We start from the raw sequence: 27,247 nt of genomic DNA on the forward strand, positions 1-27,247 counted from the left end.
CTGTCACATGACTCCAGAAAGACGCTAAACAAGCCCTGAGGGCTAATGAAAAGCTTCTGCAGTTCTATGTGAGATTTATATATATATATATATATATATATATATATATGTGCTGTGAAATGGATTAATCGCATCTAACATAAAATGTTTACATAATGTGTGTGCACATATAATATTTATATATATTATTTATGTCTCTGTGTATATACTGTATATACACACATATATTTACTGTATGTGTGTGTATATATATGTACAGATATGCACACATAAATATAATAACATGCACATATGTAAACAAAAACTTTTACGTTAGATGCGATTAATCGATTTGACCGCACTAATGTATTAATCGATTTGACCGCACTAATGTATATATATATATATATATATATATATATATATATAATATAATATATATACACACATACACACACACACACACACACAAATAATAAAAAATAAAAATCAATAACTTACTGTGTGAGTCCCAGTTTATAAAAAAGTATTAAAAACAAATAGAAATACTGGCAGAAATTTCTCACCTCATTATGGTTATTAAATAGGTCAAAGCATTATTTTTATCCGTCACATAATTTGATGTATCATTTAGAGTCATACCACAACTAATGCAGAACAAGTTTAGAGCTGAAAATGAATACTTAGGTTTATGGATTTGAACAAACCTCTAACCCCAAGTTTGAGCGATAGTAACAGTCTTGCCTTAGCAAGCACCGTGAATTAAGCGGTTTTAGGATAAAAGCAAATAGGCCGAAGACATAATTCCTTGATGGAAGTTTTGAAAGAACTTATGCAAGTGAATTATAATATTTTGTCCCACTTAACAGATTTTTAGATAAATATTGGAAATGTTCCCTTGCAGTTTGACCCATTTCACACAAAGTTGTTCAGTATTTCCTTTATTTTATAAAAAAACTTCAGGGCTTTACAAAAACACAGCTTCAGAAATCCCATTAAATCTCAGCCCACACTTTATAAATACTGTAAATGTGACTCACAGGGGAAATCTCAGTATGATCTGGTGTTTCACTAAGAGGAGGCAGAGGTAAAGCCCTCCTACCAATGGTAAATCCTGCCATTTATGGGCATTTAAGAAGTACCCTGTATCTTTCCAATTACAATGCAGTATCATTCATCGTGTTTGATATTTATCATAGGGTATTTGTACTATTCAGAAAACAGCCCTACTGCTAACATGGCAGTGTAATATTTTGCTCTGGATCAAATTTTTTTTTGCACTGAAAAATACCACACATGGGTGCAACAATCTTTTAAAATATTCAGCTCAATCTTTGCACTTTAAACTTTTAATGACAACTGTTGGAAATTGATTCTCTCGATATTCGACCTTGGACCGGCTGTGACCCCATCTAACCCCACCCTATCGTACCGTGTTGCCCTCCACTAATCGCTGTCGTCGTCAGACCAGCCAAAGTCATCCATGGTGATGGCCATGTTCAGTTTGCGTCCCTCACGGACACTGCAGGACTTGGAGGAATTCTTCTTTGCTTGCATGTTCAGCTGCATCCCTGATTGGCGGACGAGGTTACCGCTGGGAATGTTCATATCCAGGTCAAACACGTCCCCGAATCCTAGCATGAGCTTCTGTAGGCTGGCCTGGCCCAGATCCCCGTTATTGCAGGTTGATGAAATCTGACAGCTGACTTCCGAGCTATTGCTCTCCTCCATGTGAGCCTCGTAGAAGGACTCGGCACTGAGAGTGGCCGCCAAGGGGGAAATGTGTGAAAACAGCTGCAAAAAAAACAAAACGGGAAGTCGATTAAAAGTTTGTAGATGGTGGAAATGTGCTTGAACACTTACATTTGGGTTAATGGGATACTACAGTGCTCATACCCTGGTGAAAAATAAAATATACTAAAATGTTTTTGAAATGCATTTATTTTACATTAAGCATAGCCTACTACAAATACATTTATATTTATGTACTTAATATAAACATCATGCAATTGTATTTTTAGTATACTAAATAGATATACTTAAAGTCTGCTAAATTGGAACAACTAATTTTGTACTTAATGCACTTTAGTTCTCCAGAAACCGTGCTGAGGTCCAACTAAAGATATACTTGATTGTGCTAAAGTGGAACTATTGCAGGTATACTTTAGGTACACTTTAAATATCTTGCATTTAAAGACTGTTATTATACAGAAATCATACGATCCTTACTAATAGTGATATTAAAACATCTTTTAGGCTTAATATTAAGAAATGAGCATTGTGCAGTTAAGTACTCCAAATAAAGTTTAATTCTAATATTTATATCAGTAAGTCTCAAGCGATATGTCTGTAAATATGTTAATGGTTTGTAGATTACTTCTTATGAAATAAATGTATTTTAAATACATTTTCGTATACGTTTTTTTCACTAGGGTATTATTTCATTTTTCCATGATAAAGATTTTTTAAAATAGTTTTAGAGATACTAGGGATACTCAACAGCATTTCTACCTGAAGAAATACTTAAGAACAAATAATATAATATTGGATGAATCATGGATATATGAATGAAATAAGAGGTTATTTAAGAGAGTATTTTTTTCTTAGAGTACACTTTCAAGACTGTTTCTTATCACTCCTAAGTACATTTTTAAAAATGTATTAATAATATTTTGTCATGCTTTTAAGTAGTACACTTATTTTAATCTTGACTGAGCCTGGTTTCTCCCAAGGTTTTTTTCTCTGTTCTGTCTCCTGATGAAGTCTTGGTTCCTTGCCACTGTTGCCTTTGTTGCCATTGGCTTTTGGCTTGCTTAGTTGGGGACATTAAATTTAACATTTAATTTAATATTCAACAATAATACTGATCTGCCTGCATTGACACCATTATATGAGAACAGAACTGAGCTGGGCGATGACATCACGGTTTTCTCCAGAGTGGCTATTTATATATAAATGAACTAAATAACTTTTTTAAAACAAAAATGAAACATCACTGAACTTAATTATTATTATGCAGATTTTCTCTGTGCACATGGCCTACTATGTCTGCCAAAATTTCCACAACACAGTCAAGGTGCACTACCACTAATGCTGCACACAAAAGAAACGTTTTGTTTGAGTCCAGTCTTTGTTAAAGTTTCACTACTCCTTTGTGACTTCCTCTATTTTAGGAGTGCTGCACGTCATGTGAAAACAACACGATGTCAGCAACTTACTACAGCTTATTAAAACTGAGAATTGTATGGGGTATCATATAAAACTTCTGATTAAAATCATAGTGTGTACTGTGTCATTTCTGTTTTCTCCTATCTCAGATTAACATGCAGAGGCAAATAAGTCATTCATGGGTGGATTTCCACCAGAAAGTATAAACACCATGACACTATTTAAACATCCAGACCAGCAACAGGCCCAGTCAATGGAGTTTTGGATCGGTTTGTCTGTCCAATCACAGAAAAGGCGAGTTTGTGAATCCACATGATCATTATTTGCATTAAATTTCTGACACACTTCATAAAAGTGTCCACTAGTGTCATCAAACAGAACTGTAATATAATAATGGTAATAACGAGGATTTGCAAACGTACCCCTTCTGGATTGCAATTTTATATACATAGTAAGCAGAAGTACGATTGCGGAATAAATAGTTATTTTGAACACAGAACGGTGAAGACTTACAGGAGTGCAGGATCGGGATCTTTCCATGAGTCTGTTTTCCCACTCTGTCAGTCTTCTTTCTCTTTCCGCCAGCTCTTGCTCCTTACAGCTCAACTCTCTCTCCAGCTGCTTCAAGCGTTCCAGCGTCTCCTCTATCTCACACCTTACACACAGAAGACAGGAAGATTTAACAACACAATTAACCTACGTACAAAAAAAATAGAGAATAATCATTTTGTTATTACACCAAAATGCATCTTTGACCTAAAAAAACCCCACAATTTTCTGCAATTTCTCTCCGTGCCAGTAGGTGGTACTGTACGCTAAACAATCAAAACCCCCACACTAAGTCTTTAGTGTGGCTATTTATAAACCGGTATGTGAAGGAAGGCCAGAATGCCCCCCTCCCCTCTCCTCAACCCCTCTGCCCTCAAAAGCCATATCAGCCCCTGCCAAAACCTCTCCACACACACTCTCAAAACCTTCCTCCTGCTAGAATTGATTTCTCTACCACTCTCATGAGGAGCGTTTCCAGAATGTCTCACCCTCCCTCTTCCTCCCCACTCCTGCTCCTCGCTCTCTTTTTCCATTCCTCTCAGTTCATTTCTCCCTTCATGCACTGCAGCTCGGCTGAAGTCCAGCACTCATTGTGTTTGTTTCCTCCATTTGTGTCTTTATCTTGCAACTTGTCCCTCTAAAGAAACAAAACCTAGTCTTGCTACATACAAATGTCTAAAAACAAGTGCAAAGTTAAAATTCACAGAAAATAATTTCTATAATTTCAGAATTATACAAGCTTCATATTTCTGCTTTTAAACTCCAAAATACCTCATAAGTGTACATAAACACTTGTTTTGCTAGTTTTTACAAATCAATGGACGTATTAAAATAATTTTCTTCAGTAATTTCCACATTGTTCACACAGTTTATGCCTAACCCGTTTTTCATTTTTGTAGGTTGTGTAAAATTGGCTATTGATTGTTATATGTGCCCAAAGTATACACTTTTTACAGTTAGGTTACGAGTCCATGTGAATCACGCTTGTGTCATGTGCAACTATTTTTAACATCATTTGCGAAAATTAATACAAAACCCTTTTGGCAACTTTATTTTTATTTATTTGACAATGCTTATAACCTTAATTGTGAAGAAATAAAACAATTCTTAATATTTACATTTCGAAATACTTCAGAACTACAAAAAAAGTTGCCAACGAGTTGTGGACTGTACGTACCTCCACTCCGCTTTGTTATGTAAGAAGGAGTTGCACTGGTCTGGCAGTTTGCTGTCATTTTTCATGGTCTCTAGGGTGCTCAGGACCTGTTTGAACTGTGGCCTTTCCTGGAGATGACAGAGCACATTTATTATGGTCATTCTTTAATTAGCACAATGTAATACAGCAACTAACTCAAAGTTTGTTTGTTTCCAAGCCTTATAATTATAAACTCATCCTGCAAATTTTTGCTTCTCTCTTAAAATCATAGCTCACTTGAGAACTCATAAAAATGCATAGGCCTACATCTTAAAGAGGACCAATTAGGCTTTATTTTTTTTTATTTTTTTACATTTTTCTTAGTGTGTAAGGCTGCTGTTTGACCATGAAATAATGTCTGCAAAGTTACAAAGCACAAAGTCCCTCCAAAGGGAGTTATTCTCTATATCAGTGCGCACTGTTTCTGAACTCCATGAAATGCCTACATTGTGGTCTTGGGTTTCTTTTTGGGAACAAACATGTCATAATATTCCTCATTTAAATAAATCTGCTCAAAGGCGCGAGGCCTGGTTGAATTGCGCTAATAGTGTGTTAAAACTTGTGGTTAAGGTAAGGGGCGTGACATTTTCAAAATGGTTGACTAGCACACTGGTCCAGCAGACCAATCAGAGCACATTGCTCTTTTCAAAAGGAGGCGCTTCATAGAGACAGGAACTGAAACAGAGCGTTACTGACAGACTGGGAAAAGAGGAGCTGCAACAATGTCAAATATGTGAAAAATAACGCGTTTTTTTTAAAGGAATACTCCACCGTCTTTTCATATTAAACTATGTTATTCCCTTAACTAAGACGAGTTGATACATACCTCTCTCGTCTCAGTGCGTGCACTCAATCGCTCTGGCGCGCGGCGACACTTTGTTCACTCAGTTCATTCAATACGGGCCAAGCAGAGAAGCTACTAAACACCTCCACGTTTTCCCTATTTAAACACAGTTACTCGCGTAATGTAACTCGACCTAGGACGGTGACACAAAACAAAACGTTGCGCTTTTCTAAGCGTGTAAAATGGATAACTATATTGTATGGCGGAATACCATAGCAAGTGCTTGTAAGCACTTCGTCTTGGCGGAGTAATATCTTCACCGGAGGGAGCGGGGGCCGGTGAGAGGATTTTTCACGAGTGAAGATATTACTCCGCCAAGTCGAAGTGCTCATAAGCACTTGCTATGGTATTCCGCCAAACAATATAGTTATCCATTTTACACGCTTAGAAAAGCGCAACGTTTTGTTTTGTGTCACCGTCCTAGGTCGAGTTACACTACGCGAGTAACTGTGTTTAAATAGGGAAAACGTGGAGGTGTTTAGTAGCTTCTCTGCTTGGCCCGTATTGAATGAACTGAGTGAACAAAGTTTCGCCGCGCGCCGGAGCGATTGAGTGCACGCACTGAGACGAGAGAGGTATGTATCAACTCGTCTTAGTTAAGGGAATAACATAGTTTAATATGAAAAGACGGTGGAGTATTCCTTTAAGGTACACTATGCAAGATTTGAAATGAATCATGGCGACGAAGAAAGCGCGGTCGGAAGAGTGCAGAGACGGCTCTGTGTGAGTGGTATTTACGACAGTAACGGTAAATACAAGTACTCCACAGCGACTCTAGGGGTCGCTGTTTGAGAAAAACGGAAACTGCATAGTGTGCCTTTAAAGGACAAGTTCGGTATTTTACACTTAAAGCCCTGTTTTCAGATCGTTTCTGATTAAATAGAACGGTTAAGATTAAAATTTGGCCCGAGAATTTTCGGTTTCTTCCACTTCCCCTCCAAAATGGCTGCATAGGTGCACTGGAACAATCCTACCTAAAACGCATTAAACTTTCGTTTACAAAGACGTGAATCTTTTGAAGCATCTTTTGCAGCGATTTTTGTGTGAGCATATCAGTGAACACCCCTGACCACTCGGTGAGTTTCACGTCTTTGTAAACGAAAGTTTAATGTGTTTTAGGAAGGATATGTTCGAGTGCACCTATGCAGCCATTGTGGAGGTGGGGGGGGGAAGCGAAAGAAACCGAAAATTCTCGAGCCAGCAGCATGTGTCCAAATTTTAATCTTAACCGTTCAATTTCATCTGAAAACAGGGCTTTAAGTGTAAAATACCGAACTTGTCCTTTAACATTTGAGCATGAAAACCTATTCTAGTAGACGCCAAAAACAAAATCAAGACTTTGTAAAAGGGCATAATATGGCCTCTTTAAGACCTGTGTACACTGAATTGAGAATAAATTGCATAGTTTGACACAACAGCAAAAAATTGCTATGAAACTGTTCACATAGAATCCAATTATTGTTTTCACCTTTCCTTGAAAGAAATAGACTAATTCTCCACTCTCTAAAAAAAGAACAACCTGCCTGATTCATGCATTATGTTATTTTGGACTTGATGTAAAGATCAAGTCATTTTGTCAAAAGAAAAAGATGCATAGATTCATTTTAAAATCTTGATTTATTGTGAAAATCCCTAAGACATAATTTGAACAGATGTTCCTCACTTCTCAGTCTCTTTGGATAAAAGCATTTACTGAATGACTAATTATATGAACAGTTTCTAGTGATCCTGAGCATCATACTGTATGTACTGAATTTCCTCTCAGTCCCACCAAGTACCTTGGGCTCTGCAATCCAGCAACATCTCATCAAGTCTGCAAAGCTGGCGGGACAGCTGCTGGGAATGGTCGGCCTCTGGAACACATAACCCACACAAATACCACAGACACATGCACACACATTAGAATCCATTTCAAAAACCCATTATAGCAGCCATTACATAAAATCCTAATTTTAGCACGAGTCCAGCTTAAGCTCCCAACACAACTGCGGCAAAGCGCTGCTCTGGGGCTAAGTTTACATCACAACTCAAATGAAGCGTATACCTCCATGTTCAAAGAGTCTGATATATCATAACTGGTATATAAGGATTAACAAAAAGCTTTTACATGGGCGATGTTTACACTACGAAGTGATAAAATTTAGTTCGCACTCAAGATAATGGAAATTTAAGAGCATGTGAGGAGAGATGCTGTAATGGAGACTTTTTTTGATAAGCCACACATGTAGGAATGTAATACTGTCCAAGTGGCTCGTCCAATAGAAAAGCAGCTGTAGTAAACATATTGCACACAGTATTATTTCGGACAAACTGTATTAGCACACCACATAATCACGAGCCCACGAGAGAATGGAAACTGCTTCTTCCCTCTGGGAATTTAACATAAACCAAAATATCTTTTCATCCATCGTTTGACCTCTCCCATTGCCCTTCGCCAACATTTTCTCTTATAAGTACTTTCTCCCTTCCTCTCTGTCTCAGGCTGGGATGTTTATCTAAAAAGGTTTCCTGACTGTCCCCCTACAGCACTAAAACCACTGTGGTCTAAACTGATGGCATCATGGCAGAAACGCATACAGAGAACTGCAATATATCTTATGCTAGCGCTCAATAAAAGTTGTAGGGGTTCTCAAACACGCACAGAGTGAAGCCTTTAGATCAGTTTGCTATAAATATCCAACTAAAGCAAGCAATGGAATCCATGATCATACTGTTCCGTTACCCACAGGATGAACATAAAACATAACAGTTCCAAAACGTTATCATTAGATGTGATCTAGATGCAAAGTTTGAAAACTTAACCAGCGTAATTAACCTTCTAAAATACATTCTTTAGGCCACATTCTTGGAAAGCATCACATATAGCATTTGTGGGGAATGCAATGGGGAATCGAACTGAAACCTTATTGTAAACACCTCCAAATGAAATTTCAAATGGATTGGAAGGGGTGGCGTAGACCTGAAATAATCTGATCAATAGGAAAAAATTAAGCATGTAAAAACTTAAATTCAACCATTTTCTCAATCGGATTCGAAAACACCTTGCGCACAGCACGCAGTGCCATGACGCATATGTTTACATATGTTTAGTTTACATATGCTTATTTACATCTTACAAACTGGTCAGTGGAGGAGACTGAATGTTTGATAAATATTTGCTAAAAAGCTCTTCTGACATACACTATATTGCCAAAAATACTATGACACCCCTCCAAATCCTTGAATTCAGGTGTTCCAATCGCTTTCATGGCCCCAGTTGTATAAAATCAAGCACCAAGGCATGCGGACTGCTTCTACAAACATTTGTGAAAGAATGGGTCGCTCTCAGGAGCTCAGTGTATTGTGATAGGTTGCCATCTGTGCAATAAATCATCAATATTCGTGAAATATTCCACGGTCAACTGTTAGTGGTATTATAACAAAGTGGAAGCAATTAGGAACAACAGGCACTCAGCCATGAAGTGGTAGGCTATGTAAAATCACAGAGTGGGGTCAGCGCATGCTGAGACGCAGAGTGCGCAGAAGTCGACAACTTTCTGCAGAGTCAATAGCTACAGGCCTCCAAACTTTGTGTGGTCTTCAGATTAGCTCAAAAACAGTGCGTAGAGAGCTTCATGGAATGGGCTTCCATGGCTGAACAGCTGCATCCAAGCCTTACATCACCAAGTGCAATGCAAAGCCTCGGATGCAGTGGTGTAATGCACACCGCCACTGGACTCTAGAGCAGTGGAGACGTGTTCTCTGGAGTGACGAATCACGCTTCTCTGTCTGGCAATCCGATGGACGAGTCTGGGTTTGGCGGTTGCCAGGAGAGCGGTACTTGCCTGACTGCATTGTGCCAAGTGTAAAGTTTGGTGGAGGGGGGATTATGGTGTGGGGTTGTTTTTTAGGGGTTGGGCGTGGCCCCTTAGTTCCAGTGACAGGAACTCTTAGTATTTAGTATTGAAAAGTATTTTTTGAAAAGTAGTTCAGTCTAATTAAGGTGGAGTATTTTGTACAACATTTATGTGTTATGTATTTTATGCTCTCTGAGTATTGTGTTATTAGCTTAGCAGCATGCTAATGACAAACTCTAATGAAATCTACTGCTTGCAAAACTATTTGCTGACTGTAATGGCCACTTCGGAGCACATCCCATGTTTTAAATGGATCTGAGAGTACCACACTCCTATTTATAGTTGATTGCATGATCAAATCAGGCAGAATGTGATACATAAAAAAACAAGGCGATGTGTGAATTACAGCTCAAATTCTGGAATTCTGAGTTCTGTGGGCACAGATTTCATGTGGGCCTGTTTATGAGGTTCTATTCTAGTTAGGATGCAGCTGTCTATGTAGGGCAGAGGGCAGTTCACTAGGTCTTGGAACAAAGCCAAGGAAAGAGTCTTCTAGGACATCAACAATGTATGACATGGACATATATTCATAGGAAATCTGGCACACTTCAACAGGAGTATAACTACACTAACATTGTAAACATTGATTCATGTGGTGGTTCTACAGTATTAACATTCATCTCTTAAGAACACTGAGGGATTGTGGGATACTGTGCAGTACCTCATGTTTTTCCACCACCAACCAGGCCACCTGCAAACCCTCAAAACCTTTAAATGGCACTTCTCTGGTCAGCATCTCCCACAGAACCTGAAAGACCAACCACAAATCAGACAATAAATGTCCATACGTCCTGCCATTGCTCTCTGCAAGGAAAAAAACAAACAAAGCTGGCATATTCCACAACAGAAGCATATATGGGGTGAACAACACTTGGAATGGAGGTTATGCAGACTGTGCTTGAAATAATTAATGTAGACAGTCAAACATACATAGACACACAGCCTTGTGTATACATATCCTTGCACGAACAATCATTTACATGCGTTTAATGACTTTAGACTGATTCTAATCCTAAAATACTATATAATATAGAGTTATATAGACTAGTTTTATGTTTTTTTTTTGTCCTTTTCAGCTACACATCATGTGGACGTTTCATGTTTTCAGTGTATATGGAAAAGAGCAACACTGTCAAAATGTAATTTACTCTTGTAATGGGAATAGTCGAATTTTCAGCATCATTACTCCAGTCTTCAGTGTCACATGATCCTTCAGAAAGCATTCTAATATGCTGATTTGGTGATCAAATAAATTTTCTTTTCACTATTGAGAACTGTTTCATACTTCTTTTGCTTAATATGTTTGTGGAAACCATGATCATACAAAAAAACTTCACACACTCATTCATGTATAAATATGAGTACTGACCACGCCGTAAGAGTAGGTGTCACAGGTTTCTGAGACGGGTAGACTCTGGATCACTTCAGGGGCCATCCAAGGGAATGTCCCCACAAGAGACATGTGTGTTGTGTGAGAAACCAACTTAGATGCTCCAAAATCACAGATCTGACACAGACCAAATGCATTATGCAGGGACAGTCACATTGATATTTTGGGCAGAGTTTAAATCCTAGATTTTATATATATAAATATATAGGAATGTGAAATAAAAACAGGAAACACACCTTTAATACATTGTCTGCTGTTAACACAACTAATAGAGAGAAAAGAAAATAGTCATTGGTATGTAATAATCATGTTTTGCTTGTGAAATTGCTCACATCACAGCTAAAAACTCACCATTTCTTGACTTCAGGTCCCTATGAATGACTTTCACAGGGGCCTCGGCATGTAAATAATGCATTCCTACAGGGAAACAAATCACAGAATCAGCCATTAGCTCATAAGGAAAATGTGACTGAGATCATTACATAAACACATGTATTCATCCAGACACATACCTTTAGCAATTTCCATCGCCCAGGTCATTACCTGACCCATATCCATCTCCTCACTGTCGGCACTGGACAAATATTCATACAATGATCCTCTGCTGGCATATTCTACAACACAAACACACATAACATATTACATATCATCACATGTGTCAACTAAATGTTGTGGAGATGATATATATTGCAGGTGAAAGCTAAATAATTCTATTGTTAAATGGATGCCAAAATATAGATCATAAAGTAATGCAAAAAAAATAATAAGAACTTTTTCACAGTACATTTTGAATTAGTGTTGTGAGAAAAAAGTAGACCTCATATACACTAAAAGTTCATTTTCGAAAGAAGTCTCTTCAGCTCTCTAAGGCTGCATTTATTTGATCGAAAATACAGTAAAAACAGTAATATTCTGAAAAATTGTCACATGATCTTTTCAGAAATCGTTCTAATATGTTGATTTGCTGCTCAAGACACATTTCTTATTATTATGATCTATGTTGAAAAAAATTGCACGGCTTAATATCGTTGGGGAAACCGTGATACATTTTTTCAGAATTCTTTGATGAATAGAAAAAAACAGCATTTATTTGAAATAGAAATCTTTTGTAACATTATAAATGTCTTTACTGTCACTGTAAAATCTTTTCAATTTAATGCATTCTTGCTCAATAAAAGTATTAATTTCTTTAAAAAAAAATGACCCCAAACTTTTTGAATGCTAGTGTAATATACAATATTTATGAATGTGTATTGCTTGTCATTAGCTATGTATCCTATCCAACCACCAATTGTAATGCGCATTTTGAGATATTGCACATAAACTATGATGGAGACACATTTAACAAGTAAATCTCTTGATGCGCAACAAAAAAATGTGAATTTGTGACAATTTCATTGCACAGCATCTCAAATGTTGGTTTTATCATCAAAAAGATTTAGTTTAACGACCCTTTAGAAGCGTCTCATATGATTGCGTTCACAAACACCAGGCATCCGAATGCAAGACAGCATTAACTGCATTTTGCCATATATAATGTAGGAAGAAAAGAGCCACAGTTTCTTCCTCGATTGCAGAAACTTCCATTATCATTACAGATATTTTGCGCCAATTTCCCAAGAAGTGCTGATTATGATCTCTTGAACACATGGGATGGAAATGCTGCTTTATTCGCAAATGTTTTATGCAATATTCCAATTTTTTACGTATAAGTTAAATTCGCAACTTTGGATGGAAACAGTTATTGTAACCAAATTTACATATAGAGAAGAAACAAGGAGTGAGAGAGGCAGGCTGAACAAGCAAACATCTAGTCTCATGTCGAGATGTCAATCAACACATGAGATCATCTATCACCAACCCTCGAGTGCAGTCAAACACAGCTTAGCACACTCAGGGTTTCCCATTTACACACACACATATGGAGCGGATGCTGGCAGCAGGAGTTAGAAGATGACAGCATGCACAAACGTTAGATTTACTGAATACCCAGCTGACCAAGCGCTCTGAAGAGCCGCTGAAAGACATGCTCTAGAGAAATGATTAGGCCACATAAATCTGCTCATAAGAACATTTACATCCCTGGAGACAAAGATCACAATAGGATGTTTAAAAAATGGCAAGACAACTGTGAAAGCGTGCCAGTGTAAGTGCCCTCTGAATGAACTCTCCTCACACTACAATTACACACAAAGCACGGCAGTATTACATTTTTGGGAGATCATAGCATCCCTTACGAAAGACTAATCACAAAAGAAAGTCTTATCTATTTCTCTAAGACTTCAATGAGATGAAATGGAGAACAAATGGAGACTTCTTACAACTCTTGCCTCTCACAAAAGTTGTAGGCAAGATCTCAACATACACTTGCAGTCAAATGTTTGGAATAAATATGATTTTTTAATGTTTTTGAAAGAAGTCTCACCAGCTCACCAAGGCTGAATTTATCTGATCAAAAATACAGTAAAACAGTAATATTGTGATATATTATTACTACTATATTAAAACTCCTGTTTTCTGAATATATTTTAAAATGCAATTTCTTCCTTCGATGGTAAGGCTGAATTTTCACTCTAGTCTTCAGTGTCACATGATCTTTCAGAGATCATTCTGATATGATGATTTAGTGCTCAATTATTATCAATTATTATTATTGGTGCTCAATTATTGATAATGGCTCTTATTATTATCAATGTTAAAAACTATTTTTGCTTCTTAATATTTTTGGTGAAACTGTGATACTTGTTTTCAGGATTCTTTGATGAATAAAAAGTAGAATTGAATTGAATGATGAATATAAAACTGATTTTTTTTAACATTACAAATTTCTTTACTGTCACTTGTGATCAATTTAATGCATCCATGTTAAATAGAAGTTTTAATTTCTATTTTTTTTTTCTTACTTACCCCAAACTTTTAAAAGGTAGTGTATCACAGTTTCCACAAAAATATGAAACAGCACAACTGTTTTCAACATTGATAATAAGAAGAAATGTTTCTTGGGCAGCAAATTATCATATTAGAATGATGATTTCTGAAGGATCATGTGACACTGAAGACTAGAGTAATGATGCTAAAAAATTCAGCTTTGCATCACAGGAATAAATTACATTTCAAATATATTAGAATAGAAAACACTTATTTAAATTGTAATAACATTTCACAATATTAACTGTTTTTGTCAATATTAACAATATTTCATATGAGAATTTTAAGTGGAGCCTCTGAGCAATAAAACATTTGTTGGTGAAACAGGTTTGGTTTGGTTGTGAAACTGAAACATTGAATTATTACCTGTGACAATGCCGTAGTTGGGTGTTTCCAGTATGGCTCCGTAGAACTGAATAATATTTTTGTGGCTCAGGACACTCAGAATCTCAGCCTGGATGAGGTGAAGGAAAAAAAAAAACAGATGCAGAGGTGAAAGACTGCGGTCAAACACCGAGGCTCAAATGAGTGCTGCATCAATGTCATAAAACTATTTTTTCATTACAGTATGTCGAGGTCAAATATTACACTAGAAATGTCCGTGAACATGGAGCCATTAGCAGTATTGTGGGACATGTCCGCTGGGACTCGAACTGCATGGCATCAGCCAGGAAAGCTGCTAAACTCCAGTAAACAGTGGAACAGACTCTGGCAGTGCTGCTGAGCATGCATTAATACTGACAGTAACACACACCGCCTGCAAACCCACATTAAGATGCTACATTTTACACTTACAGTATATCAAATTGACTTTAGACAAAGAGAAATAGAGAAAGGCGGGGGAGAGATGATGGGGAAAAAAGAGAGACGATCATGGAAAACTGTAGATTCTTACACTCCCCCGCTCTCATGCACATAAACAAGTCTGATGGATGGTAACAATGGCTACATTCACACAGGCTGCGTCCAAATTCCTCAACATTTGGATTATGTACCAAAATTGATGAAGAATTTACTTCTTGACCAATGTATTTTCTGTGTACATGATGCTAGTGTAACGGAGGCCAGCTAGTAAGATCGCGAGTAGAACTGGAGGGGTTACATTAGCATGTTAAAAACTCAATGGATGCAGTGTGTCATCTGGTATTGTATTCGGAGATCCTGCTGATTTGATGTATTGCTTTTTGCATATTCTGTTGCATAGTACGCACATTTTCACTTTCGAAACAAACTGAACTGTGCTTGAACACAGTTGCATTTAGCATTTCAAACAGGCCTGACAACCATATTCTGATGCGGTGTGTGAATGTTGCTGATTGTAGCTCTCTATAAACAGTTTACCCATAAAACTCCCCTTACGAAAAAGAAGTATATTCAAGTGTTCTATTAGTATACTTCTTTTAAACAAAAAATAAGAAAGAATACTAAATATACTTTATGTACTTCTCAGAAATATACTTAAAATTAAAAAACTCAATCTTTTGATCGAGATATACTTAAAAGTATAATTAAGTAGGCTATTCAAAGTATACTTGGCTTGTAGTTGTGTTAGCCCTTTTGATCGAGTAGCCTATGAAATATACTTTTTTTTTTACAGTTTTTCATACACAGTCTTATGAAACTTACAATGTTTGAAAATATTGATTAGAATATTGATATAAAACAGATATGTTTCTAATTCTGCGTATCTGATTTTTTGTGTAGGCTAGTCCAAAAATAACGTGATCATCATCAAACATTAAACAGCGTGTAAATCAAAATTGCTTAATATTACCAAATGAAATGAAGCGTAACCCATGAAGAGAAAACGACTGTGAAGCTTTGGAGGTGTTGGACTCGATCGACTCCATCTGTGTTTTGATCATCGTTCTGAATCTGATCAAGTCTTTGACAAAAATGTGATTTTCTCAACTTTTTTGTTTAAAATGTTGCCTTTCTTTATGAAACTTACCGACATTCAAGTGTTGATAAAAAAGGATGCATGAAGCTAATAAAATGTTTTTAAAATTAAAGTACAGTTAAAGGTATTTTTCAAGAATAAAAAATAATATCTACATCTGAACAGTAGTATACTGCAAGTGCAAAAAATAATATATAAATAGTAAACTTTAAGTATAATGTTATGTTCACTAAAAGAAAATTACAAGTATACTTGCAGTATAAACTACTAAACTAGTAGTTTACTGAGAGTACACTTCAGTGTGTACTTTCATGAACTAAAAAATGTACTACTTGTATTAAAATAGTAAACTACTCTTATACTTATAGTACACTTAAACATATACTTTTATATACTAAAAGTGGGCCAATTTGGTCCCAAGAAGTATTGTACAATTACAAGTATACTTCAAGTACATTGATATTAGTATACTTACTACATAAAGTATACTTAAAATATACTTGAACATGACTTAAGTATACTTCATAAAATTAACTTGAAGTATACTTATTTTAACGATCAAACGATTGATCAAAATAGCAAATCTCAATTGCTTGATCGTTTATATTGTCACAAAATGTAAACTATATTATCGCCCAGCTCTAATTTGCTAAATAACTTCACTATAAGGTAGAAGATATTAAGATATTATAAACATGAACATCATGATTTTCTTTAAAGCTGCTTTGAAACAATGTGTATTGTGTAAAGCGCTATACAAATACAATTGACTTGAGTTATAAAAATAAGAAGCTAAAATAACAATAACTTCATCTGAACTAACCTCATCATCAATTTTCAGCAGTTTTTTGACAGCCACTTCTTTGTCCTGTGAGATCCAGTGCGCCCGATACACGCTCCCAAAACTCCCACCACCGCAGTTCTCATAAAAGCGGATGTCATCAAAGCGGATCTGAACGAAGCTTGCACTGTGGGACGACATCTCATACTGACATTCACTGTGGCTCTGGAAAGAGAGACACGATATAAAGCTACTATTCAAGTTTTGACAAAAAACATATTAAGAAAGAACAATAATACTTTCGGACAGAAAAAAGTCAAAACTATAGATTTGGTCTTTAATTAAACAACATCCAGAGTTAACTATTTTTTCAGTTTGCAATGTTCCTGGATTTGTTCTCCTGGAGTTTTTATTTACTCTTCCAAGTTTTTGTTTAGTTTTGCTGATACAAACCTCTTGTATGAGCGGGCCTTACAGGAAACCCTATACTGAAAAATCCAGCATAAACCAGCATGAATTCCATGTTGGTTTATGTTGATTAGAACAGGTGGATCAGGACAGTCATGCTGCACTCAAGCAAAAATGAGCTGGTGTAGCAGATCCAACCAGCATACCATGTTGGGCCCAGCATGCAAAACAAACCTCATGCTGCTGATCACAACTGTCCTAGCTACAGTGATCAACAAGTGTGGCAATACATATGTACATTATATGAAGAGTGCTTATTTATTAAATAATAAAAAAAAAAAAAAAAAAAAGTCAAAGTCAAAAGTACACATCAAAATTACTACACTTAAAACGAAAACTGAAAATACAACAATAAAATCCAATTCAAAATATTAATACATACTATAATAGCATATAAATACCAAGTTCTGTCAGACTTTGGATGTTCACGTCACATCTCAACATTTAAATAGCTGGTTAGCGTATACTATAACAGTTTGCTGCGCACTTTCAGAGTTCTTCTGAAACCCTCCACCTTCCCCAGCTCCACCTGTATATATCTACCACGGGAAATTATTTTTAAATATGCTATTTGTGCTGAAGCCATATGTCTTTCAAGCTCACAGTAGTGTATCGGTGTATGTATTGCCTGTACTTGCTATAAAAATAAATAAATACTGTAATATTCCATAAGAAAATAAGAATTGTCAATTTTGAATTCATGGTGACTAAGTTATAAACAAACTGCACCATGACTTAAGCATCGCAACTATTAAGAGTTTGAGATCAACGAAGCTGTTAAGCTGTGTGTTGAGTTTTCCTGTTCGATGTGCTGATGTATAATGACAGCCGATGTAGTCACATTTAACCACTTATTAGTAAAAGCCTTTTTTTTCCATCACAAGTGGAGTATTACTGGTGTATTTTATGTCGTAGAATAAAAGGTGAAAATATCTCGAGCTTGTGTTCCTCACAGACTTTATTTCAGGCATTTAAACAAGAACTCATCCAAAAAAACATATGACTTGAGGATTATGGAACCAGAAATGTAATAATTCTAGCATGCTCACATATCTGCAGGATGACTTGGCTTGTCTCTGCCTTCAGTCCTTCAGTGTATTCTGCTACATCTGCAAATGGACTCCTGCCACTTTTGTCTACTCTACTTTACAGGCTTCATGAGAACACAAGAATAGACAGAATAGAGTGAGTGGGGTAAACAACTATTGTAATGTTTTGGATTTATTGCTGTTTACACTAAGTAAAAAACATCCTACAAATATACACCAGAAGAATATAATAATTAATAGGGGACTATAATTTTGAACAATAAATCCATAATCAAATTGAACAATGCTCTGGAAACTCGGAACTGTGGTTTAATGAACTGAAAACTGGAGAAGACAGGAAGTTCAGCACTTGTTGATGTGTTTGTTTGCACTAACAGTTGCAGCCATGAAGAACTAGGGAGCCAAAAAACTGGATATATATAACTGGTATGTTGCTTGTCCAGAACTTTCTGTCACAACGTTGGAGTGGGCCTGATCATTTTTCCACGATTTCCCACGTCTCTATGATATTCCGATATGACCGGGGGCCATAAAGGGTTTCGACTGCTCTATAATATTCAGAGGTCATGAACATTACAATCAGTGGAAGTGTGTGGGATTTTTACTTTATCACTATTCACCAGGCAAAAGTTGCAAGTCTGATTGCTTATATATATATATACATATACATATATATATATATATATATATATATATATATATATATATATATATATATATATGTAGTGCCATCTGAAATTTTCTTCTAGAATGATAATTTTTATCAAGCTCGTATATTTAAGTTCAATAATTTCACTTAAATGGCAACGCAATTTACCTATTAATTGTCATTTAAGTGAAATTATTGAACTTAAATATACAAGCTTTATATAAATGATCATTCTAGAAGAAAATTTTGGATGGCACTTAGAGGCTTTTGCATCTGAACTCTTCATATATATATAAATATATATATATATTATATATATATATATATATATACACACACACACACACACATGCTAAAATAAACTGTTCAAAAATGTTCTTTATAACACCATTAAGGTTCTAAACACTACTTTCAAAGCATGGTTCTTTATAAAAAGTGTTCTATTCAGCACCAAAAAGGCTTCTACTATTGTTACAAGTTGTTACAAGAACCCTAATCCGGTACTGATTAGAACCATTTTTATTAAGAGTATATTAGGGTTTTTTTTTTTTTCAGTAGACTTAAAAAGTCCTGCAATTTTTTTATAAGTACAAAATTTCCTTGTAGTCTCTCAGTGGGGTTAAAAAAGCTACATGTGTACAAGAATAAGAAAAAAACGTTGTTTAAAATATTGATAAATCCCACTGCAGGTCAGGATACTGCTGTTACTGCTTGAGCTGTCATGTCAAATAACCATAAAGTGTGCTGCAACAAACACTGGCTGAATGCCTGTACATTTGATCGTTTTTCTAATCCAGGAGTGCACATGTATAAATTAATGTTCAGGGAATCAAACTTTCCCTCCAGCCTCATGTTTTCTTTCACCTCTAATGTAGTAATCTCTGATGTAGTAGTAGAAATGGGGGTCTGGTTTCTTATGCATTACTAGCCTACATGCGTCACTCTTCCCTGAAATCTATGACCTAACCTCAGATTGGTTTCCCCGGTGTAGAGAGAACAAGCTATATACCGCCTATATACCCGTCCCGCACACAGTCTAGGCTATCTATCACTTAAAGAGCGCCCAGTCGCTAAAAACAACCCGCATATCATCTCTGTGGCCCCTGGCTGTGACATCAGGGCCCAACAGAGGGCAAGTGTGTCACACGTTCGACTATTCTTAACTAGAAACAGCTCATTCATACCTCTGACTTGATTTATTGAGCAAAACAACATCCTAATGTTTAAAATATGAATTGTGCAAAGAAATAGATACTTTCAGATAAAACATTCATTTATAGTATTTTTATCGTCTGTGTCCATATGCATTTGTTCTGTGTAAAGCAATTTGTACATTTTGTTAAGTTTATTTGCCTACTTTTAATTCGCCACCATTTCATGTTCACTTAATGTTACTTTGGGAGAGTTTGGAATACTTTTTGGAATACTTGTGGAGATTTTGGAACGCAAACACATAACGTTATAGTCACAGACATTATGTCACACTCTCGTGAAGTCGTCAAACACGAGATCAGCTGCAGAGTTAAAACTCTTTCCAATAATGTTATAATTATTTATAACACATAACGTGTATTCTGATTAAAATGTAAAAGCGTGCTCTCCTACCTGTTAGTCGTGCTTTCCGTGCGGTCCGGTGAAACGCGCTGGCCTGTCGCTCTCTGAACAATCCCAGTCATAAGATAATATGCGGAGCCTCATTGTCTCGTGTTACTGCACTTCCATAAGAGGACACTCGCTTTGGACCGGTGGACAAATTATGAATCCTACTACGGTAAAGGATTGGCTTATGAATATTAACTACGACAAAAAGACTTCACGTGGTAAACACATTGGAGCGTCTATGCGTAACCTAATTAATATTCATGAGGCAAACTGCGATTCGTTTATTCGTCAGATTAGCGCCCACCCACTGGCACTTTAGCCAATGACATAATAGGCAGTCGTCACGTTACCTAATTAATATTCATAAACGTGCATTGACCATAGTAGAATTCTTCAGTTCTTGAGCATAGTCGATAACGGTGTCACAACTTTAATGACAATAGCGCCTCTACACGGACAGACAGACAGCGACAGGGTATAAAACGAGAAAATGCAAATGAATGAATATATATATGCAAAACTTTCCACCAGCCCAGTCATATGGCAAGTCTATTCTTTTTAATGTAGCATTTGAATATACATGAACTATTGTTCTGTTAAGCATACAATATTAAAACGTTAGTTCACCCAAAAATGAAAATTATTTTAAACGGTTTAAACTCTGTTTGTGTTCCTCTGATGAATTAAAGCCATACATGTTTTGAAATACATGAGGGGGAGTAAATGACAGAATTTCCATTTTGGGTGAACTATCCTTTTTCATCCCAAAGAACAAATAAGAGTAAAACAGAAAAAAGACATAAAGGCGAGTGAGAAGTTCAATCACACCGGCAGAAAGTGTTCATTGGTACATTTATTTAGATTATACTATTTACAAGGTAGGCATGGACATTTTCTTAAAAGAAAATAAGTGCCCTACACACACACACACACACACACACACACACACACACACACACACACACACACACACACACACACACAGCATCTCACTTTCCAAAAGGCAGGATGAGAAAAAACAAAGGCCTTCTCAGACCGATTATGATAACTTAGCAAAAATGGGTCCAACCCAAAAATATACATATATAACTCAATATACAAAATGACATCAATGCTACAGGCTATGGCGAGAGGTAATGTAAGTTACTAGCACAAAATTTTACCAGTGGTAAAAAATAGTCCTTGAGCCAGAATACTGACATTTATATGACTTGAAACAACATACACAAGACCTCGAGGCCTGGAAGGTTTTACGGAGTACCACTGATTCATTTTTTTTGTGGCTGGCAAATTATCCTAGTGTCACTGTTATTTGTATACATAATAGCTTGTAGTAAACTTTTATTTTTAGGATTGTTCTGAAGGTTTTGTAGGATCATAGAAATGCAGGCTTGAGTACAGGCAGCAGGTTTTCAGCGTTCTAGAAGGTTGTATCATGGGAATAAACTACGGCCTCACATGACTGAATCTATGGATACAGACCTTGACCAAGTGCATTCTGGTTTTACACACACACCCAGACACACAATGTCAAGGTAGCTCTTATGACTAAAGTCATTAACATGCAACTCGCACACAGACACACACAAACAAACATACATATGAAAATGCATCTCGTACATGTAGTTCAGTTGGCAGTGATAGCACATACAGTCGGCATTCAACTGCTGTGGCAGCTGATAGATGTAAAATTGAGTTGTACTGTAGTAAACTGGATATGCATTGTTTGTATTTCAAAGAGAGAGGGGGAAAAGCAAGAGAAAGAAAGTCTGAGCATTGGTCTTTAGCCCCGTCTTGGCTCCAGTCTGAAGGACAGTTGGGATAAGGTTCTCTGGTTGTCAATCACACTCAATTGACGTACGTAATTCCTCACTTCCTGTGGATTCTTACTGGCTGGAGATGCCTCGGCATCTGTGGGAGGTAGGAACAAAATTTAAAACAACCAAGCCTTTTACATTGTGTCTATTTACAACAAGAGCAAATAGCCTGCTTTGTTGGAAGAGGCTTTAAAAAAAAAAAAAAAAAAAAAACAATAAATCCCACTGATAACAGGATCAGTGGCATGGAGCGTAAGGTGGGTGGCGCTAACTTTTGACACGAGTCACGACTGACCCGAGTTCGAATCCGACTTTTTCCGAACTCATACTCCTCCCTTTTCCCATCGCATATCAGGAGTTTATTTTAAATAAAACTTAAGAAAATATTTGAAAAGCGGAAATAAAGTGCCTAATGGGTATTTAATAGTAGGAATAAAGTGTTTAACGGGTAGGGTTAGGGGATGGACTAATAAAGCAGCAATCAATTTATGATTTTGATAAATATAATCATATACACTAAATATGTTGTTATTATTGCATACTGTTTTATAATATACTACAATACACTGAGGTGCAAAATTAGTATCTGCCACTTTTTGCACTAAGTATAAATAGCATCTAACAACTATTTATTTAAATGTAGTGGGAAGAAAATACTGCTACTATGTGCACTTAGTGCAAAGAAAATATTTTTTGTATTTTCCATCTATCGCTATTTGCACTTGCCAAACTTAGTAATTCATGTATACAGCACAGCACACTGTGTGGAATACTGTAACACTATGAAATGCACTTGAATAGACCCTTCACAATTGAGCCGGATATGATTACAGCTTTAGTGTCACGTGCGTTACTTTGCTGGTGTTTTGTCTTTGTGTGTATGATCCTATGCATCATCTGTACGAGTAATGGTCATGTTTTATGGATGGGCCACTCATGACGGACTTTGATTCATCATGCGACTTTCTATTGTACTTGTATTATTATGCTGGTTATCAGTACATATATTAACATTATATCAATTAATGAAATATATGGCTATAAGCTGTAAAATATACAGGCACAATATGCCATAGCAAAATACTGAAATACATTTTTTGCTATGTCACATTATTTTTTTTACTGTGAATTTCTGGCAGCCATAGCTGCCAGTTTTCTTACCATCAACTTAATGGGATATTTTTACAATATTGTTTATATACATTTATACATTTGTTGTGATTTAATATGGATCCCTGCTATTTTACCTCTAGACATGGCCAGATATGTTTTCCCAAATACCAAACCTCAGATTGTTATGAATAAGATATGATTGAGCAGTCTCTGGGATGTAGCTTTTCAATAGGCAGTACCATGAGAAATGAATTAGGACCACAAAGAAAGCATTAGTGTGTCGATGACTCACTGAAGGGCTGGCTCCTGCAGTGCCTCACCGCCCGGACTGTGTTTGCAATCAGCCGCTGAGGAGAGAAACATGTAGAAATATAAATATGTTCTAGCTGGTCAGATAGTGGTGCAGATATGTCACAGATCCAGGGTTGTTATTGTTAACTAAAACTATTAAAAATTGCTTTCGTTAATTGAAATAAAGCTGAAATAAAATAAAACATAAATATTAGCTGAAAAAAAAAAAAAACTAAGTCACCATGAAAATGTTTGCCTTGCTAACTAACTGAAATAAAACAAGGTAGGGTTTGGGTTGCTAAATACTAAAATGACCAGGATAAATAGAACTATTTAAAAAAAAAGACAAAAACTTGTGTAAAATTTAAATGAAAACTGAATAATAAAAGATGAAAATATAATTCAAAATATAATAGTATACAAATAATACTACAATAACACTGCATATATACCAGTAACATACTCACCATCTTCTCAAAGTTCACCAGTCCATCAATAAAAGTCTTATTCCCCTCATGAGTGAATGTCATGTCTAATAAGAGAAAAAACATTTCATGCTGTAGACCAGAACTATGAGACAACCAGTAATTATTATTAAGGATATCGGGGCTAGGCCCTGCCCACACCTTTAATGAGAAGGGGCATAAAGGGAATGATTGGCGGCTCCATCTTAGCCACAGTGAGGCGGTATGCACGGTGATTCCTGGATGGATCCTGAGTGCAACAAATAAATCAAAGTTTAATGATCAGTGACTGTCTCAATCATAGAATAATTTCTACAGGGAGAGAGCTGGAATTCAGAATGTTTGAAATAGACTCACAAGCAAACTTTCAAACTCTGCGTAGAACTTCTTGAACTTACTAGGTAGTTTCTATAAAAAAGAAAAAAAATATGCCCATAGACACATTAATAGTTATATTTGCAAAGACCTTTATGTTTGTCAATATTTAACGACGTGACACTGATTTTTTATTATCATGGCCTATTAATTATTCAAAAATACATGAAAATTGCAAATGACTTTAATAAATCTCTTCAATGGTTCGTATGTTAAAACCATTAAAGTCCCCCTGTGGTGAAAATCAAGATTTTTATGTTGTTTATATGTCTATGTGGTGTTTTTAATATACTTTAAGACAAACCATGTGTAAATTCATAAGTCAACACCATTGCTGAGTATTTTCTCCTTAAAGTCCCCGTGAACCGGAAGTTGCAAACGACTTTTCTCCAGTGTTGTGACGTATTTCCCAGTGAAACAGAATATGAAACAGAGGGCAGGGTTTTACTCTAGCGCTCCTCCTCTCCATCTCTGCTCATAACAGACTAACGGTTTGAGGGGAGTGGTTAAGCGTTTTCAACCCAAGCCGTCAAACCTACATCATCAGAGAAGGAACGCCATTCCAGACCAGAAGTAACTTTTCAGACTTTGATTAAAGATTACCACGGCAAACTATTTTTTTCTGTGTATTAACTTGCACAGATTAATTGTTCACCACAAGACTAGTAATAAGTGCTAACAAAGTAAATAGGGTCAATTTTGATTTCATGTCGACTTTAAAGGGATAGTTCACCCAAATATAAAAATTACCCCATGATTTACTCACTCTCAAGCCATCCTAGGTGTATGTGACATTCTTATATCAGACGAAAACAATCGGATTTATATAAAAAAATGTCCTGGCTCTTACAAGCTTTATAATGGCAGTGATTGGCTGTATATTTTTTGAAGTCCATCAAAGTGTATCCATCCATGATTAAAGTGCTCCACACGGCTCCGGGGGGTTAATAAAGGCCTTCTGAAGTGAAGTGATGCGTTTGTGTAAGAAAAATATCCATATTTAAAACTTCATAGACTAAAATAACTAGCTTACGGCAGACGGCCTACGCAAGTTCTCGCGGTTCAAACAAACGGCTGGGCAACAAACTCCGACATTTCTCTTTAACAATTGTCGTTTTAGACTTCTAATTCGTGACTTGTGTTTTGTTTTGTGTTCGTCAATACGTTGTGCGTCGGGTCAGGAGTTACTCCTTCACCGTAAATCGATGCGTTCGGCCGTCTGCCGTAAGCTAGTTATTTTAGTCGATAAAGTTTTAAATATTTTTCTTACATGAATGCATCGCTTCACTTCAGAAGGCCTTTATTAACCCCCCGGAGCCGTGTGGAGCACTTTTATCATGGATAGATGCACTTTGATGGACTTTAAAACAGAAACGGCGATTCACTGCCATTTTAAAGATAGGAAGAGCCAGGACATTTTTAAAAACACTCCGATTGAATTCGTCTGAAAGAAGAATGTCATATACACCTAGGATGGCTTGAGGGTGAGTAAATCATGGGCTAATTTTCATTTTTGGATGAACTAAAACTTAAAACTGCAGTGAACCAAAGACAGTCTCAAAAACACGATTTGATATCGCTGGTGTTTCTGACATCACAAACTACCTTGTAACCAATCACGTCAACGAGTGGATCTCTGAGCTGGTGTGAGCGAGTGGCAGGGCTAATTTGCATATTCATAGAACAGCATATACTAAATGAGGCAAGGGTGTAGAGTTACATTCAAGTTATTTTAAGGCATGAAGGCTTTTTATTCAAGATTTTTTTTTTTTAAATGTCATTTTGGTGATCAAAGGTGAGTTTTAAGGGATAAAATGATTGACTACAGGGGGACTTTTTGGTATAAGATTTTGGTATAAACACTTCAAAATATAAAACCAACCATAATATAAAAATTAATTTTCTAAGATTATAGCATAATAGACATAATAGACATAATAGAGTTTTCAAATAGACTCATTTGTGCAATATGGCACTAACCTCCCATGTCTGGCTGAGTCTGCTCACGGCTGGGTTGCACATGCCCATGATAATGGCGAAGAAAGAGTTCAGATTCTTAAACTCTCTACAGCTGAGGGAATAAATGCACAGCACACACATGTAATGTGTTTTTCAAATATCGAAAGCATCAAATCAGATCATAATTTTTTCAAAGTTTTGTTCAATTTGTATATGTGTGCTGAAGAACTCACTGGGCGGCAATCTTGATGAACTTCTTGAGTAGCTGTACCCGTTTGCTGAGCGTCCCGCACAGACAGACCTCTGTGACCACCCACAGCTGCACCTGATTAAAGCGCCTCAGAAACAGCTCCAGATTTGCTGTGGAGCGTCTGTATGCCTGCCGTCCGAACGTATGATACACCAGCTCATACTGCACACAAACACACACAGTCAAACTGCACGTTTTGTGGATTAAAAACGTCATTCGTGCGTTAGTGCGTATCGCTATATGTGCAACTTTACCTCGTGTACACAGCTGAAAAGCTCCCAGTCATACTGGGTCATCTGGAAGGCCAGATCTTTAGAGCTCATCAGCTCAAAACTGGACATAGACCCAGTGGAGGGACCCTCCTGCTCTGGAAGCGGATTCTACACACATGTACACAGTCATTACTAAATACACACAAATACAAACACTTACTTAATTTGTACACTTACTTAAAGTGCCCCTATTATGCTATTTAAGAGGTTCCTAATTTAGTTTTGAAGGACTCCAACAATAGATTTACATGCATTCAAGGTAAAAAAACACTGATTTTCACATAATATACATTGCAGCATCATCTCAG

At 36.5% G+C, this 27,247-nt stretch overlaps 2 protein-coding genes across 3 annotated transcripts in view; both read right to left on the reverse strand.

Annotated features, from left to right (window-relative positions):
* Window positions 1-904: 904 nt before the first annotated feature.
* Window positions 905-20,665, reverse strand: map3k20b (mitogen-activated protein kinase kinase kinase 20b). 2 transcript variants are annotated; one of them, XM_081380140.1, is made up of 12 exons: window positions 20,402-20,665; window positions 16,673-16,855; window positions 14,316-14,403; window positions 11,534-11,635; window positions 11,373-11,438; window positions 11,258-11,286; window positions 11,001-11,138; window positions 10,293-10,379; window positions 7,514-7,588; window positions 4,874-4,980; window positions 3,661-3,802; window positions 905-1,773 (listed from the first exon to the last, which is right to left on the reverse strand). In XM_081380140.1, exons 2-12 carry the CDS (start codon window positions 16,829-16,831, stop codon window positions 1,426-1,428), a joined length of 1,341 nt encoding a protein of 446 aa, XP_081236266.1. In that variant the 5' UTR covers window positions 16,832-16,855; window positions 20,402-20,665; the 3' UTR covers window positions 905-1,425. The 2 variants fall into 2 exon arrangements, with proteins under 2 accessions (XP_081236266.1, XP_081236267.1); XM_081380141.1 differs by lacking the exon at window positions 20,402-20,665 and adding an exon at window positions 18,148-18,253.
* A 568-nt stretch (window positions 20,666-21,233) lies between these two features.
* Window positions 21,234-27,247, reverse strand: part of rapgef4b (Rap guanine nucleotide exchange factor 4b) — a 37,490-nt gene continuing 31,476 nt past the window's right edge. Inside the window, exons 23-30 of the mRNA XM_081381838.1 lie at window positions 26,922-27,047; window positions 26,651-26,829; window positions 26,439-26,529; window positions 24,441-24,491; window positions 24,246-24,333; window positions 24,087-24,151; window positions 23,621-23,675; window positions 21,234-22,309 (exon numbers count right to left, since the gene is read on the reverse strand). Of these exons, the coding sequence (XP_081237964.1) occupies window positions 22,182-22,309; window positions 23,621-23,675; window positions 24,087-24,151; window positions 24,246-24,333; window positions 24,441-24,491; window positions 26,439-26,529; window positions 26,651-26,829; window positions 26,922-27,047 (783 nt within the window). The 3' untranslated portion in view covers window positions 21,234-22,181. The remainder of the gene's footprint in view (window positions 22,310-23,620; window positions 23,676-24,086; window positions 24,152-24,245; window positions 24,334-24,440; window positions 24,492-26,438; window positions 26,530-26,650; window positions 26,830-26,921; window positions 27,048-27,247) is intronic.

This window comes from Scardinius erythrophthalmus (genome assembly GCF_964197995.2).
Source record: "Scardinius erythrophthalmus genome assembly, chromosome: 12".
Classification (NCBI taxonomy): Eukaryota; Metazoa; Chordata; class Actinopteri; order Cypriniformes; family Leuciscidae; genus Scardinius; species Scardinius erythrophthalmus.

Excerpts from the sequence above, each read along its gene's own strand:
- map3k20b (XM_081380140.1), bottom strand. The coding sequence starts at position 16,831 with ATGTCGTCCCACAGTGCAAGCTTCGTTCAGATCCGCTTTGATGACATC. Across the intron at positions 7,589-10,292 it reads TGGTGGTGGAAAAACATGAG|AGGCCGACCATTCCCAGCAG; the intron begins GTACTGCACAGT and ends TATGTGTTCCAG. Across the intron at positions 1,774-3,660 it reads GATCCCGATCCTGCACTCCT|CTGTTTTCACACATTTCCCC; the intron begins GTAAGTCTTCAC and ends TTTTTTTTGCAG.